The sequence below is a fragment of the Mixophyes fleayi genome, chromosome 7, assembly GCF_038048845.1.
Source record: "Mixophyes fleayi isolate aMixFle1 chromosome 7, aMixFle1.hap1, whole genome shotgun sequence".
NCBI classification, from domain to species: Eukaryota; Metazoa; Chordata; class Amphibia; order Anura; family Limnodynastidae; genus Mixophyes; species Mixophyes fleayi.
The window spans coordinates 127,068,625-127,086,764 of NC_134408.1; the positions used below are offsets into that span (position 1 = coordinate 127,068,625).

At 37.8% G+C, this 18,140-nt stretch overlaps 1 protein-coding gene across 3 annotated transcripts in view; it reads left to right on the forward strand.

Moving 5' to 3' along the window:
* The window catches only part of LRP2 (LDL receptor related protein 2), a 183,613-nt gene that overhangs the window by 93,097 nt on the left and 72,376 nt on the right, over positions 1 to 18,140 (forward strand). For all 3 annotated transcript variants that reach the window (XR_012678304.1, XR_012678305.1, XM_075180703.1), the window contains exons 25-34: positions 55 to 432; positions 1,873 to 2,121; positions 2,273 to 2,484; positions 4,079 to 4,263; positions 4,529 to 4,757; positions 5,441 to 5,618; positions 7,035 to 7,163; positions 15,300 to 15,466; positions 16,050 to 16,193; positions 17,670 to 17,779. Coding sequence is in view for 1 of the 3 variants with exons in the window: in XM_075180703.1 (XP_075036804.1) it covers positions 55 to 432; positions 1,873 to 2,121; positions 2,273 to 2,484; positions 4,079 to 4,263; positions 4,529 to 4,757; positions 5,441 to 5,618; positions 7,035 to 7,163; positions 15,300 to 15,466; positions 16,050 to 16,193; positions 17,670 to 17,779 (1,981 nt within the window). In the remaining 2 variants the exon portion in view is untranslated. The remainder of the gene's footprint in view (positions 1 to 54; positions 433 to 1,872; positions 2,122 to 2,272; positions 2,485 to 4,078; positions 4,264 to 4,528; positions 4,758 to 5,440; positions 5,619 to 7,034; positions 7,164 to 15,299; positions 15,467 to 16,049; positions 16,194 to 17,669; positions 17,780 to 18,140) is intronic.

The window sequence follows — 18,140 nt, forward strand, 5'->3', positions numbered from 1 at the left end:
GATAATTGTGGGGAAATACTTTGAATTCAAGAATATTTGTTTCTATACTTTCAGCAACAAGGCCGGCAGGGATGTGCCATCAACATGAATTCCAGTGCCAGTCCGATGGTACTTGCATCCCCTCAAACTGGGAATGTGACGGTCACCCAGATTGTATTGATGGCTCAGATGAGCATCACAGCTGCCCAGTTAGAACCTGCTCTCCCTCCTACTTCCGGTGTGACAATGGAAATTGCGTGTTTCGGGCTTGGATCTGCGATGGAGATAATGATTGCCGAGACATGAGTGATGAAAGAGACTGCCCAACTCCTCCTTTTCGCTGTACTAGCTGGCAGTGGCAGTGCCCAGGCCTCAGTGTCTGTGTGAACGTCAGCAGAGTATGTGATGGGACATCAGACTGTCCCAATGGGGCCGATGAGTCTCCGCTTTGCAGTAAGTGTTCACTTGGATCCCAGCATCAGTTCTTTGTAGCGATTTATAACACAAAGTTCTAATCTCAGTGTTCCATGAGAATCCCCAGTGATTGAGAAAATGTTTCCATTATTGTGATTTATAATTTGTCTAACAAGCAAAATGATAATTTATTCTGCATGTAATATGTGAGATACTATCAGATATAATCATGCTTTCATAATTACTTCTTAAAATAATCTTGTGGCTAGCCGTACAAAGTGGCATTCATTGCAGAATTGTCTTTCGCCAGCTTCTTCTAAATATTGTAATGCAAATCTTATAATCATGAAATTTAATTAATCAAATGTGCATGAGTCACCCCTGATTTTTAACTTTTTTTCTCACTTTTTTCTTTCTTTCGCTTAAATCGATGCAAATTTTAAGATGAACCACAGCCAGGTACTGTGACTTTCTACAAATTATTTCCTTGTGATTGATGTGTATATTATTTTTAAAACAGTATACAGTGTCTATAATGAAATCAGTGCAGATTAAGGTCTGTTTTCCTAATAGTGTTATTAATATTTGACACGTTACTAAAGGGTGGTGATTTAGTTACAACTTACAGTGTACTTACATATTGCGTTGTTAAAATTGATGTTTGAGGATGTATGTGATGCACATGACATGAGTACACAACTAGATAAATACTGTTTTTTAAATGTATTACCTCCATGTTGCTACCCTAATAGATGCTTTCTGAGAAAACCTTCATAGTCTGAATAGAGGCATGTCCAGGTTAATGTAATGCATCATTTATCTAATGATGAATTTTCATTAATATACACATTTTAATTGCTTTACTCTACAGCATCTAAATCATATTCTAAATGTGCAAAATGTATGGACCTATCTCAACGGAATCTTGGCCTCTTCCTTTGTGTCCTAGTAGCCAGAATTATTACATGACATTCTATGTCATATATACTAATGTCTGAATAAATAGTCTTTTATACACTTAAATACTTATTGATACTGAAAAAGATGCATAGTTACATTGATAATCCAGAAAAATGTAGCAAATTCTAAAGCCATTCTATTATTGTCATGATTGGGGAATAATTACTTATATCCTCCAAAATCAATATTTTTCTGTATTTCTGGATCATCATTTTCAATTGAAAATTCTTCTATTACTGAATTCCACATGATTGCTCTTACTGCAAAGAACCCTTCCCAGACCCCGATTGGTTTTCTTCAGAAAGCAGTGGACATCATGTTCTTTGTTTAGTTTGTTGTTTTAAGCTTGAATGTGTTCAATATAAACTCCTCAAAATAACTAAAATTAACTATTGGGGAAGAGGTCCATAAACACATTTAAAATTATGCATAAAATGTCCAAATTCCCCTTTCATCCTTTAGAGACTTCCCTCTTGTGAAAATAAACATAACAAGAATATGTTTTTGCTCTTTTCTTAGACAAAGAGAGTTGTGCTGACAGTAATGGCGGTTGCACACATGGATGTATCCAAGGACCTTTTGGAGCCCAGTGCACCTGTCCAGTCGGATACCAGCTTTTAAATGACTCTAAAACATGCGACGATATCAATGAATGCCTCTCTCCTGGGTTTTGCAGTCAAACCTGTTACAATGAACGGGGATCGTTCAGATGTGCCTGTGATGAAGGGTATATTTTAGAACCAAACGGAAGAACATGTAAAGCTTCAGGTATGTTTCCTGCAAAAGTTTTTGGACGGACCAGAAATCTTGACAAATGTTCCAATTGGTGGCGCTGTTTTTTTGATTTGCCGGAGACCTTCGTTGCAAGTGATAATTTGGTTGTATGAAGCCGTCTTATTCTGTATCATTTATTTTCTAGAGTTTGGGAATTTGCTGCTGTTGGTGGCGAGTCGTAACCAGATTGTCGCTGACAATATCACCACCCAAGCTCACAACATTTACTCGCTGATCCGAGATGGACGTAATATAGTCGCCATAGATTTTGATTCAGTCACCAATCGAATTTATTGGTCCGACACGACACAGGATAAGATATGGAGTGCTTATGTCAACGGAACAGACAGAAAAGTGGTATTACAGTCCTGCCATTGATTATTCGTTCTATTACTGCAGTTTATTCAGAGTTTTTCAAATGATGTTGCAAAAAGTGATGATTGAATTGTTATAAATGCTGTCCTATCATGAGCCATCTCATACTTTTCGGCAGCAGTTTATTAAAGTGTGCATTGTTATAGACTTTTACATTACAGTGGATAGCACGGAGCAGGACCGTAACTAGAACTGTGGGACACTGACGAGGGGCTCAGTTTATCAATATTTTAGGTTAATTTGGTTAAACTTAAAGAGGTTGGGGGGAGCGTCAGTTTTCCTTCTTGCCCCAGGCGCTAAAATTTTAAATTATGGCTCTGGCACTAAGCACCTGGGTACATAGCCTGGGTTGGTTACCACTAAAACTCCTAGGGGAATCACTACCCACCCGCATGGAAGAAACAACACTATGCTGATAGCACTGGGGCTCATCCCAACTCCCCTGTGTTGGGGTAATGTAAAAATGTTTAAATTAAATTTTAATATGTGACACTAGTGGTCTCTGCAAGCCCTCGCAGCTATAAACTGCTTGGGTATACTGGTGCTTGTAGTACTACAAGTACCAGCATACCCATAACTGCAAGAGCATACTGGCACTTGAATCACTATTAGTTCCAGCATGCCATGGACTCCACTAAAAAAACTGGAATGCTAAAAAACATCACACACTATACTAAAAGTCCTTTGTTTTAAATAAACACTCACCAAATCCTTCATTTTCACTTTATTGTACACCTAAATCCTTAGGTGTGCAATATCCTCTTCCTCCTTCTTTTCCATTTCTTTCTTTTTCCGTTTTTCTTCTACGGTAATCCAATGGTTAAAAAATAGAAAAAAACCTTCATAGACATTGCGCAACTTGTGGATCCGCGCCACAAATGACAGGCCACACCCATTTAATCTCTGAGCTAACAATTTCGACTTCAGTGCCAATGTCATGGTGAGCATCTAGAACTTCCAGGGGCAGCAATTGGTGAAAAGCCTCCAAGACCTGGATGGGGGCATGATCTCATAAAATAAACTTGTTGCTTAATTAATCCTGCACTCCATGTATAGCAAATGGGTGGGGGTTGCTATTTGTGTTCAAGTATCCTTCAAGCCTTTCACAACCCTTCAATAGACCTCTACAAATAAGCTTCTGTAGAGTTCTATTAAAGCATTGTAGAGAGACAGAGCTCTCCAGCACTAACAGTCTTGGAGAATATCAGCTCTTTGATTTAAATAAGAGGGGGATCCCATTTATGCTGCACATTGGGGGAAGGATTGATTAAGCAGTCATTGTCCAAAGTTTGCAACACCTTTTAATATATTTAGCCGCATTATATAGTCAATGGAAAACTGGGTTGCATCGGAGTCACACAGTGCTTCCAATTTTTCACCGGGAAGCTCCCTGATGTTTATAATAAAAACTATTTGTCATTAGTGGGAGATGTTAAATAAAAAAAGCGAAATCTAATTTAGTTATAAACAAATTAAAAGTCCTAAAGGTGAAAATAATGTTGAAATAAACGTGCAACCTGATAGATTGGCAGTCATCGTAAATAAATGCAATATTCAACGGTCATGTTTTTCACAGATATTTGACAGCGGCGTCACGGTAACGGAAAGCCTTGCTGTGGACTGGGTGGGACGGAACCTTTACTGGACGGACTATGTTTTGGAAACAATCGAAGTCTCTAAACTTGATGGGACTCACAGGACTGTTCTCATTAGTGAAAATGTGACAAACCCCCGAGGACTTGTGTTAGATCCCAGAACAGAGTAAGAACATTGATGTACATATTGGTGGTAAAGAAATGAGTGGATCTCCAGCTGTTCACAATTTTGTGCCAGTTGTTTCAATTTCGCAAATTTTTTATTAGTGGCTGAAACAAACAAGAAAAAAATATCTTAAAAAATATATTTATGTTAAACAAATTTCATTTAAATACATTCTGCTCTCTAGTAAAGTGATATAAGTTTAGTGTCACAAATAGAAGATATGGATGGATGGGAAAGTGGAGCAATGTTGTTGTTGTTGTTGCAGCGCCCGTGTGATGTTTTGGACCGACTGGGGCAGAAATCCCAGAATTGAGAGAGCCAGTATGGACGGAACCTTAAGAACAGTTATCATTTCAGAGAAGATATATTGGCCCAATGGGCTAACAATTGACTATCCCACTAAGCGCCTCTATTTTGCTGATGCCTATCTTGACTACATCGATTTTTGTGATTACGATGGTAAAAACAGAAGGCAAGCCTTGGCTAGTGATTTGGTGAGTTGATTTCTTTAGGAAAAATCCAGGACTGGTTTGTAAAGGATGTGCATAGAAAGGAATAGTGAAACATAACTAAATATACAAACTAACTACAAGTAACAAATACGTTTTGTTATTTTTTAGTTTATACAAAACTCATCTCAATGTACAATCAACATATCTGCAAGACCTACACATCTGCACACATACATACAGTAATGTACACATTTGTGCTTGCATGTACACACACATACATATAGACACACTTTATATATACAGCACACATTTGTACAAGACACACAGGAGAGACAGTTCTTTGTTCTTTCCGTAACAACTTCCCTGCAGTCAACAATCGGATCACTTTTTTGTGCAAAAAAAAGCAATGTTAATGACATAGGCCACAATGGTTGAATATGAATATGACATTGGTAATAGCTTATAGTTTTATCATGTTTCATAGGGTTGGGGGCACTTTCCACTTTTTTTTATTTCTACTTACACCCTGGTCCACCGTGATATTTAAGCATTTTACATTAGACCGTTGAATCACGTTGCACAAGTGGGATGGGGCTGTTTATTTAGTACCTGTGAACAGAAAGTTGGATCAGGTGAGCACAGTATAACTTTAGAAAAACTCAAGTAAACAGATATTTTGTAGCTGAAAGAACATAGTCTCTATTATAACTGCGTTCTTCTAACAGGTGCTACAACACCCCCATGCAATTGCCATATTTGAAGATTATGTTTATTGGAGCGATCGATACACCAATCGGGTCATTCGTGCCAATAAGTGGAATGGGAGCAACCAGACAGTCATGATTTATAATATCCAGCAACCAATGGGCATCTCAGCAGTCCATCCTGTTAAACAGCCTGGAGGTAAGACATTAAAGCACATTGTAATAAAAACTATTTATTTCATAAAGCATGGTTATTAATATTAGTATATCATTTAGAATCTTTGGATCTTTGCTTTCTGCTTTGCTTTTAAATATCAAAGAAGAAACAACATCCTGCGCTAGGCTGTATAGGATAGAAAATATAGGATGTGCAAAGCAGATGTGGAAAAAGGGGCCAATTGCCAATCCTCAAAAACAGACAACAAACTCAAGAAGTCACAGCGCTAAAGGACCAATTAATTAATATATTGTATAGTAAAAACCAGGGCAGAAAACCAATAATATAAATAAAAAGTAGATACAATTTATTACAAAATGTAAAACAATGTCAATAATATGAGCTCAATATACAAAAACCTCCTATATGTAATAGTATTAACTGTGGGGTCAAACCCTTCAGACAAAAAAAGGACCTATTAGCACATACGGGTATCAAAATGTAGCATAAATAGCGTAATTAGATATCCAAAATAAACATCATAAGATATCTCCTTTTGAATGTCATCAGCGCTGAGATCGCACTTATAAAAATGACCGTAGTAGTAGAGAACAATTGCAGTCATATAAGGTATGATCCGGATTCACGAGCCTATTGATTATCCAGGGAAATAAAGGATAGATGGTTGATAAACACCGTTCGTACTCACGGTCTCCCTCGTAATTCTCTGTTTTTATGGCTCTCCGGTCATCGATTCTCCGCGACTGTTCGCTGTAGATGTATGTGTGCCCGGGCAGAAACTTAATTGATTTTAGTATGTTCATTGCAAATTTAGTTCGATGCATATACCCTCAGTGTGCATAATATTTCTGGTCCGTGAAGACAATCGAAAGAATATTCAGAGAATAATATAAAAATTGTCCGTTTGTCCATTTACTATACTTTGGAGTACATCTACAGCAGACAGTCGCGGAGAAGCGATGGCCGGAGAGCCATAAAAACAGAGAATTACGAGGAAGACCACATTTACCTACTCTCCCGGAATTTCCAGGAGGCAAACCTCCCGAATTTGATGAAATTCACAGCATTGAATGGCGGTAGTGTGGCTTAATCTCCTCATTAAGCCTAGGGCTATGGTGACGCAACATTGTGTTAATCATAACATCAAAATGTTACTTATGTAAAAGTTATGGTGCACCTATCTATGGTATTGTTAAATTACACCTCGAAAGTCTCTCCCCCTATAGTCTGGTGTGAGTAGCTGCCTCTTTCCATACAAAATACACCAAAAATTGTATACATTCCGTAGAATTCTAAGAGATATAAATGTGATTATTTAAAAGTCTAATATAATTCTTTTACTTTTATCATTTATTTATTTATTGTGTATGATGCGGTTTGAAAATATTTATTATCTGATATGCAACTTTTATAGTTGAATTCTTTTATTTTTCAAAGGTCTAAATCCCTGTGCATCAAACCCTTGTAGTCATCTGTGTTTGTTGTCAGCAAGCTCCCCAAAATTTTATTCTTGTTCCTGTCCATCTGGGTGGTTATTAACGGCTGATTCGGTAAACTGCCAAAGAGGTAAGACATTGCTGTTGATCTGTGATCAAAAGTCTCAATATTGTTTTTGAAGGATTTTTATGTTGGTCAAGTCCACAGACATTTCAAATAGTTAAACAAAAATGATCCTTGGAAAATGGAAAAAGTGCGTGAAAGGGCTATGGAAAGATAGAATATTAAAACCCTGTAGGATAGATGCCATCAATTATAAGAGCTAATGACAGCAGTTTAGAAATAAATCAAGTACTTTTTTGTCCATTACAGGTCCTTATTTTCCTATGTCTGCTTAGACAGATGGATTCCTTATCAGAATATTCTTTAGAAAAACAAGTTTTTTGGTTACCACAGAATCAGTGGATCCTTTTTGCAATTTTGCCAATATAATGCAAGGACTCAAGGGGTTAAATGTATCAAGCTGAGAGTTTACCGGCGGGTTTGAAAAACCAATCAGACTCTAGCTAACATTTATTTAGTACATTCTACAAAAGGACAGCTAGAATCTGATTGGTTGCTATAGGCAACATCTCCACTTTTCAAACCCGCCGGAAAACTCTCAGCTTGATACATTTACCCCAAAGACTCAATAAGGATAAACTTCTGGAGGGGTGGGGGTGGGGGGTAAATATGGGAGGGGGGCTAATCGATTATGGAATGATGAAGATTTACATTGATTTCAACCCTTGGCAGGCTGAAGATAGACAGGGGATGCAAACTGGGGGCGCAGTGTGGAGTGGGTGCAGAATAATCTTTTTTAAACAAAATACTTTGTGATCCCCTCTCTTATATTGTAGAACTATTTCTTTATCGATTTGTCCTAACATCATTCAGATTCATAACAGTCATTTGACTTTACGTCTATATGAACAATTTGGTAAGATTTGAGAAGTACATTAGGAACAGATGAGATACCCATGTAATATTTTTTTTATGTGCTATATCAGCCACTTTACCCATATCAATACTCTCAGAACTTCAAAAGTACCTAGAAGCTTAAAGTGGAAGCTTTCTACAACAGTAATGTCTTGTTCTCTTGCTGATACCATCTGTCAGGCTGTCAGCAAACAGCCTGTTGGTCCTTTGTAGAGGAGGAAGGTTCTGGGGCAGAGGTTAGGTTTTTCATCTTTTTGATCTGTGTAACCAAGGAAAAGACTACAGTAAATGTTGCTTGGAGATATTCTTTTAGCCTTTGTATTTAGCTCTGTTATCACAGTAGAGTCAGTCTCAAAACCAGTCTGATGTATGCTTCTACATGGTCTGATTGTCTAGTCCATTGCTGCACTTTCAAAGGTCTCTTTCTTGTCTCCCTGGAAGGATTGATGACTCTTCTCTTACTGACCCTAATAAAGCCATCTGGATATTAATACCGCAAAATGGATCTTGTCAAGGCCATTCTCCCATCCCCTCTATTACCATGCTTTATGATTAAGTTATAGGTTGATAGTTCTACAGCGTTTGAGATGTAATGTAAGAGATATGAGAATATTGACAGAATAATATTAATCAATATATTCTATAACTTTAAGTGAAAATTAGACACCCAGAGCACTGCCAGGATCATCCACTGCTTTAAAGGGATTGCCAGCTCTCAAATCATAAATTTGCTAACGTTCTGTCTTCGTGCAGTACATAGTAACTTAGTATGACTCGTCTCTGCTTTCCCCCACTGTCCATCCAAACACCTGGTCTTCTCTCCACATCCGAAGCCTTTCTCCTCACTACACATTGCTGTATGGAACCAAGCACAACACCAAACATTTCTCACCCCCCTCCTGTGTACATGACTTGTAACATAGACCAAGCCAGGGATCAGAGAGACAGGAGATCCATCTGTGCTCCAAACTGCAGCTCTTGTGCCAGCTTCTACACAGGTGCCCGTGTCTGAGAGCTGATTTTTTCGTTTTTTGCCAGAAAACTCTTTTGGAAGTAGTTCTATTTTGAAATATCCAGAATTTCCTGTCTTTAATATGCAGTAACAAAATGATACAAATGAAGTTTCCAAATTCAGCTCAACTGACATTATAAGACCTGCAAACCGAAACACGCAAGTTTTCTCATATAGAGATATATATCATCATCATCATTTATTTATTTATATAGCGCCACTAATTCCGCAGCGCCGTACAGAGAACTCACTCACATCAGTCCCTGCCCCATTGGAGCTTACAGTCTAAATTCCCTAACATACACACACACACATATATATATATATATATATATATATATATATATATATGTGACTGGAGCTGAAATTTGGTATTTAAACAGTTAAGGTAGTAAGAGAAGTGGCAATTTGGCATGCCACCATATACCAGCCCACTTCCACCACTGGGTGTATATGTATGTGTGTGTGTATATATATATATATATATATATATATATATATATATATATGGATTTTAGGTAAAATCCTTTAAGCTTAAAGAAAAAGTTTAAATGTTCTTTCGTTCTGGAGTATTAGTACATAGGACAATCCTTCACCTTTCCCATACACCTCCTTATATCTCCGGCAATTTATTTTTAATCAGTCCACATGGCTTCTGTAACTCATCATGCTCTGCTAAACCATTTCCACATCAGTCCCTTTACTAGCCCTGTGTTACTTACAATAACCCCATCTCTACTAGTGATAATAATAATCTAACCCATCAAGTAATAAAATAACAGAGCATATATATATATATATATATATATATATATTTATACATATATATATATATATATATATATATATATATATATATATATATATATATTACATATCCTATATGAACAAGAAGAACCTTTCCTAGTGCACCCAGGATAGACTCTGTAGGACCCCCTCTTGCTCTTCCCACCAACCTGCCAGAACCAGGGTTCCTACATACAGTGGATCTTCGCAGAGTGGTGACCTGATTACTGCTGTAGGAATTGGAGATAGAAGTAGGAAATATGGAGCATTCTGTAAATATAAGAACATGAGATTATTTTAGAGAAAGGAGGAGCAAGCAGGTGGCTCTAAAGCGGTTTTATGTTTTACTTTTGAAAATATGACATCTTTAGTAGATAGCTTGCGCAGCATCTAAGTTAACATGGACCTGTTATGGGTATGGTAAGCAATGCAACATCACATATGGACATAATTAGGAGGACCACAGTAGTACATTGTGACTCCATTATTAGTACAGCACGGTGGCTTAGTGGTCAGCATTTCTGCCTCACAGCACTGGGTATGGCCTTATCTGTGTGGAGTTTGTATGTTCTCCCCATGTTTGCTTGGGTTTCCTCCCACACTCCAAAAACATACTAGTAGGTTAATTGGCTGCTGTTAAAATTGACCTTAGCCTCTCTGAGTCAGTGTGTGTGTATGTTAGGGAATTTAGACTTTAAACTCCAATGGGGCAGGGACTGATGTGAGTGAGTTCTTTGTACAGCGCTGCCGAATTAGTAGCGCTATGTAAATTGCTGCTGCTGATGATGTGTTATTTATTATTGTGAATTCCTGTAAAACCATGCCAGATTCATAACACAATAAGAAATATCTATGAATATTTAGGGGGGGGAAATTTAATTGGCCGCATTACTGTAAACAGTAACACGGCCTGCGCACTATTACCATTATTACGGTAATTTCAGCGCCAGCTTTTAACTCGCAGCTCCCTGAGCTGTGAGCAGAAAGCCGGGTTGATTTTACCGTAATAACGGTAATAGAGTTAACGCGGTGCTAATCTGGGGGGGATTTGAATTCCCCCTTATTGTGTTACTGCGCAACACAGTCAGAGATTTATCTCAAAGCTTCCAATGAGATGTAAATGTAATTTTACAAGTATAGTTTTTATTGCAAGAAGACCTTATGCAAAACCACCATTATTCAGCATCTACGGGCAATCCGATAAAGTGTTTTGAATGAATGGAGAGACTTTATGTGGCAGCTCTGTTACCATAGAGATTGTATCACTTGTTAATTTAATTGTGAAAGATTTTAATTATTGCTAATGATTGAAAAAAAAGACCTTCGCTCATTTTTCTGAGTCTTATTATGATCCTAATCCTTGATGACAGTGTTATTTTTGTCTGCCAGCACAAACTTTCAGCACAAAGATTAGATTTTGGTATGTTCATTCCAAGCTATTGTCTTCATTTCAACATAGCAATATAGTTCACCTGGAAATCTAAAATTACAGGGCCTAAATTAAAAAAGACAACATATGCCAATTAAATGCTAGTTAATGGTTTCACATAGTTCAAAGCCCGGGTCGCTGTACTTAAGAAAGGAATGTTTTACTTACTGGCAATTTTTTCGACAATACAGAACAGTTTTTTCATAATACCATTTATAAAGATGACTGTGGAAGTCAATGTTTAGTGCCGTATATATGAAAGTAAACTTGAATGTTAGGTTTGGTGTTTCTTTAATAGAAGATACAAAATTCAACAGTGTAAATTGTTTAACTCGCAATGATTGATGATTTAATATTAATTGGTCAATATATATAGATGTTGAATCCGGAGTAACTTAAATTTACTTATGTACGTTAGTGTTGTGATCCATCGACTATTATTAAAACTGGGAACTGTATTTTGTTGCTAACATTTAATAAATTGTGATTTTTTTTTTATATTAAATTAGGAAGCCACTCTCTTTTCATTGTATTATATATGGTCTAGGTTTTTTAATATACTTGTTCATTCTATTTTGACCAATTAATATTAAATAATAACTCTGTGTAAGTGGAGCAATTAGCACTGTCGTTTTTTGTATTCTCTTTTATATATGTTTACCGGAGTTAGTAGTATCCTCGTAACAGCTGCTGTAGGCTCTCTCTGAAGCTAGGTACACACTACAGGGTTTTTGTCCAATAATCATCTCAACTAGCCGACATACGACCGCTCGTTCAAAAGTCGGGTCAGTGTGTGCAGTGACACGATGGTCGAAAGTCTGCTCAAATGGACGATTGTCGCCTCATTTGGTTGGTCGTACCGTTAAATATTTTTGTTCCAATCTCGTTTCCGTTGTGTAGTGTGTATAAACTTCCGACCGATCCACAACGAAATTGCAATCATTGCTCACGACAACATGGCTGTAAAAAGTTGCTAAAGGGATGTCCGCTTTTCCCTTTATCGTCTAAAACAAGGCTAGTGTGTATGCAGTCCATGGACCGAGCGATCGGACCATCGATCGCATGTAAAATCGATCGGCATAAAAAGTTGGTGGAAAATTCTGTAGTGTGTACCCAGCTTGCGATAGAGTGCCATAAAGGTTTGTTTCTTACTACTTTTGGCATTCATTTAATCTGGTCTGAATGATAAAAGATATAGCACATATACCAGTGCTGTCCTCCGATTGGCCACAAGGGTGCCCATTGGTAAAAATGCTTTGGTATTAAAATTAAGTAGTTTCTTCTGGAATTTTTTTATTTTAAATATTTTTTTTTTTTTTAAAAAAATGTTATCTTTTTCTTTTAATCTGGAACTGGCCCAAGTCCGGGTTTCCAATTCCGGTGTTCTTCATGAGACGTCATGCCAGCTCACGCAGGCACTGGAGCACCCACCACAGGCCTGGCAAGAGGTAAGAGTCCTCTTACCACTGCCAGGCATTATTGCTGTGGAGCTGAGCCAAGGGAGGGCTGGCACATTTTAGCAAGCCTCGACTCAGCAGCCCATCAGGAACATTTTAGAAGAAAAAAATGCAGACGGCCCAGTGATCTAGACCAAGATAGCCCGTAAGGGACCCGCCCGGGAGGCAGATGCCCCCTTGCCCTCCCCGAGCCCAGCCTTCCCCTGAGCTAAGCATCACTGTTCCGGTGACAAATTTTAGATAAATTGCCCAATAAAATATTTTCTTGCAACAGTATAAAATCTTATTATCAGAGGGGTCTTGGTAAATACACCCCATAGTTACCCAGGCACTGCTTTATGTTTTTGAGTCAGTGGTGTCATGTGACCGCTATTGGTTGGATGCCAGATTATACCTGGAGAAATTAAAATACAGGTTTTGGGATTCTAGGATCTTCTTTAAAATCTGCAGGTCCCAACACAGTCTAACGCTGGCCATGTAGTATCTTCAACAATATTGCGCGATATTGCAGTATTTGGTCTGTTACCTCCCCCAATACTGATCTGATCAATACTGATTGGATGATGATTAGCCATAAAGGTAAATGCAATCCAAAGATCACCGATGACCGCGAACGGCCTGGGTGCATGGTGAGCTTGCAAGCGCTTGTACTTCGAAACTGACTCCTTACTAGCAGTAACTAACATAGGATCCTACAATAGTTGGCATATGATATATAACTATCTTAATTTGTTAAACTCCCATGAAGATGCAGAGCTGCTGATTAGAAATTATCATCATCATCATCATCACCATTTATTTATATAGCGCCACTAATTCCGCAGCACTGTATAGAGAGCTCACTCACATCAGTCCCTACCCCATTGGGCTTACAGTCTAAATTCCCTAATACACACACAGACAGACACACAGACTAAGTTCAATTTGCTAGCAGCCAATTAACCAACCAGTATGTTTTTGGAGTGTGGGAGGAAACCGGAGCACCCAGAAAAGACCCACGCAAACACGGGGAGAACATACAAACTCCACACAGATAAGGACATGGTCAGTTATTTAACTCATGACCCCAGCGCTGTAAGGCAGAAGTGCTAAGTGCTAACCACTAAGCCACAGTGCTGCCTCAGATTGGCAAATAAATAATGATATGCTTCATCATGATCAAGTACCTTTACCAAATTACTAGTAACACTTTCACCCCCTTTAATCTTCCTTGATAATTTTAGAAAATATATTTTGGTTCTTTAAAAATATCATCTACTTTTAGCTTGCTCCTTTTTTGTTTCAAGTTTCTGTAACAATAGCTGCATTAGCTGTAATGTATATAGCATACACTTATTTTGCTATGAAATGCTTATTATGACAGCACTCAGCATCAAATCAGTGTCTGCATGGTGTCTAATAATGTATGCATCATTGAACAGAGTAATGGTGCATTTAAATGTTTAATTAGTGTGTGGACTTTACATGGAATGATAATGAACAAGTGCAAAGGTAACTTGACCCCAATTTTTAGTTAATTAAAAAAGTGTTTTAATTAGAGGCTTCACTTAACCTGTAAATTCTGTGCTGCTGGCAGCATTTTAGTCACCACAAATGATCGTCGTTAGGTATAAAAGAAAGGATATGGATAATAATACATCAGTCCGTAAATATTGTTATTAGTATTACCAAAATAATTTAAAATTAAAATATTTCACTGTATATTGGATGTTAAAGTTCAGAGTCTAGTGTAATTCTGTTGATAGAAGTTCATTAAGCTGACAAATATTACATCATTATGGAAGAGATGTTTGCAGTTGGCTGCTTGAAATCGCCATTATTCACTTATCTGAACTTGTTCACTTACTTTGCAAACGAGTTTTCAACGGAATTCTGGGCACCAACAGTAAAACACAAGTGTATGTCAATCGATTGTACTCTGATCAGAGATCCAATAAAAATAAAGCAACTTAATATATTTGTTCAATGTGTCCATGCACACAAGTGTTAAAATAGAATTTTGAAAAACTTGTCGACTTCACATTTATGATAAGTTAAACATCTAAAAGAAGAGAAGACAAGTGTGAAACACACTATTGTACAATAGACAAAGGGCTCCATTTATGGGTCCTTGCTACAGTTTCTGGTGTCAACACTGTTTGGAATGTTTTAGTGTTGGCTGATGGGTGGCAGCTAAAGGTAAGTTTGGTTCACTGTCGGCAATGGTTTTCTTCTTACATATCATCATCATCATCATCATCACCATTTATTTATATAGCGCCACTGATTCTGCAGTGCTCTACAGAGAACTCATTCACATCAGTCCCTGCCCCATTGAAGCTTACAGTCTAAATTCCCTAAGGCACACACACCGACAGAGAGAGAGACTAGGGTCAATTTTGATAGCAGCCAATTAACCTACTAGTATGTTTCTGGAGTGTGGGAAGAAACCGGAGCTCCCGGAGGAAACCCACGCAAACACGGGGAGAACATGCAAACTCCACACACATATAAGGCAATGGTCTGGAATTGAACTCATAACCCCAGCTCTGTGAGGCAGAAGTGCTAACCACTTAGCTATTTTCTTCCCTGACATAACCAATATATTTACCTCTTTCTTTCAGATGAAAAGCCTTTTCTTATTGTAATAAGAGATAACATCATTTACGGGATGTCTCTTGATCCACTGGAAAAGACGAATGATGCGATGGTGCCAATAGCAGGCATCCGGAATGGGTATGATGTGGAGTTCGACGATGCAGAGCAAATGATCTATTGGATTGAATATCCTGTAAGTAGTTTTATCATTTATAAGTGACAAAGATTTTGGCATAGGTTTATGGCATAGAGTTAACTCCTGTATCATTAGGCGTAACGTTATCCTTAGCTGTGTACATTATGAATCACCTCAGAATACTGAGATTGCAAAATTCCAATCTATGTTGAAACTTTGATTATTGAATTGAGGTTTACTATACTCCATAGTCAAACATCACCGTACACAGGTAATTTATAGCTCAGCTGCCACATAAGAATTACATTAATGTTGCGATGTCATAAAATCTAAGCAAAATGGTCTATGAATACTGGTTCTTAAAAAATGTACTGTAACCGGCAGTAACCAATCAGATGCTTGCTTTCATTTTCTAGCCTGCACTAAAATACAGCAGGCAGCTGATTGGTTGCTATGTGTTACTTCACCATTTTTTTGTGTTCTGTTCCCCTAAATAGCCCTCTATTTAACAAAATAAAATCGAAATATCCGTTATGTAAATGAAAACTTTTGGCCAATAGACTTGTTTACAATTATTTACATACTATTGTTAGGAGCAAATTTACGTTCTGAATACATTTATTTTATTGTTGCCTTCCAGGGTGAAATTCACAGAGTAAAGTCAGATGGGAGTAATAGGACAGATTTTGCTTCTGCGACTATCATGGGCACTCCCGTGGGTTTGGCATTAGACTGGATTACAGGAAACCTGTATTACACAAATCCGGCAACTCAGTCCATCGAGGTAAAGCTACAGAAGACAAAACAAACATGACTCTTGAAACACTGATATTACAGTATTTATTTACATTGATTGTAGATGATCCCTATAAAGGAATGCTACTGATACAAAATGAACTTGCCTGGGCCTTTATGCTAGATAAAAAGGGGATTTTATAAAAATATAGGAAATATAATTAGGGCTGAGCAATACAGGGCTGTTTTAATAAAAGGACAAAAAGGGCACTTGAATTTGGCACACCAAAACAAAGGTCCTACCAATAGACTTCCTTGCAATGGAACCTTGAGGGCAAAGGTCCTAAGAAAGTTTCAAAGACAGAATTCCCCTCTTTCAATTCAGTTGCTTGGACAAGGTTATTTTCTGGGTCAAACTAAAAACAAATAGAAAGAAAAATAAAGAATAGCCTCAACCATACCCTAATAGTCTTAATCCGAATCCAGTGGATCCCAATCCTTCTCAGTTCGAGGCACCCTTATGGTTTCCATATTTTTTTCAAGGCACCTCTAAGCCAAAATAAATACCAAGTAACCCCCCATCTTGATTACCACCGGCCCTGGCCGCGGCATCCCTCTGAGATCGCACCCCGGGGAGCTGCAGCACACAGTTTGGGGACCACTGTCTAAGCATTACACCGAATACCCGAGCTTTAACCTAACATTAGTCTAAGTTCTAATCCAAACCATAGCTTTAACTGGAAACCTGGCTGAAGCTCTAAAACTATCCAGATTCATTACAGACCTATGGTCTTCATACCCTTTGGGGACTTACACTTCATATTTTAAAAGGGGTATGAGCACACACTAATATGATCTTTGCCCTTGTCTCACTAATGCCTTAAAGCGCCCCTGAAGCAATAATTAAATTGCCAGTGCATGCTGGGAGTGTTAGTTCAGCAATACCGTGAAAGCCCAAGTTATCCTCTCTATGATGTACTGACATGTTTTGATCAACAAAGATAATTCTCATTAGTGGTGGTCTGCAATAAGGCCCTGAAAAGAGAGGTCATATATTTATATTGCTATCTCTTGATAGTTTTGCTTTTCTGATATAGAATTATTTTAATAGAGTTTTGTTTAAGAAAATGTATGTGTATTATATTGTTCAAAAATGGAACAGTGCTCAGTGCGTTCACTGATGAGGAAGCGTCACCTGTTAGAGGTTTAATACTGTGCTCGGAGCATCTAAAAACAGATCATCTTTTGTATATTATCCGAGCAGGGGTGATTCAGCAATTATGAAAGCTGCACTTTTCTAGATGGAAACTGATAGCTTGGGCACGTTATGTTGTGACACCACCCTAAGACTAGATGAAGAATATTCCACCCTTAACTGGCTCCCATTATTCTTACAGCTTTCATATTCTCTATCTCACATACTGTAATTGCCTTGCGTTATGCCATCAAATGTCATGTGCTAAGATATATTTTTGTTGTGGCTCATTCAGTGCAGGTTGTTTTCTTATTATTTGTATCGTTCAAGGTTTTAAAGCTGCGGGGAGAAGTAAAATACAGAAAGACTGTTATTACAAATGATGGAACCCCAAGGGGTGCAGGAAGACCTCTTGGAATAGCTGTTGACCCAGCTAAAGGGTATGTTTTGTGTAATATCGACACACAGAATCATGCTTTAGCATTAACTTATACATAGTCTATGTACGACTTTTTGCAAAATGAAGGTGTATTTGAATGAAATAAATATATTAGGTACAATCAGTGTGCATACTATTGGATTGGGATTGTTAAAAGACCATTAAGCAACAAATTGAAATTTTCATATATGTACCATGAAAGTAAAATGATATTGTGAACCTGACATTCCACTGCAGCCTTGTTAAATAATAAAATATTATCTCCACTCCCACATCTTTAGGACAGTGTCCTAGAGGGATTTAATACTGGTACTGCAGTCACTTGAGTGGCATCACTGCCCCTATCCCTTTGTATTAATCCA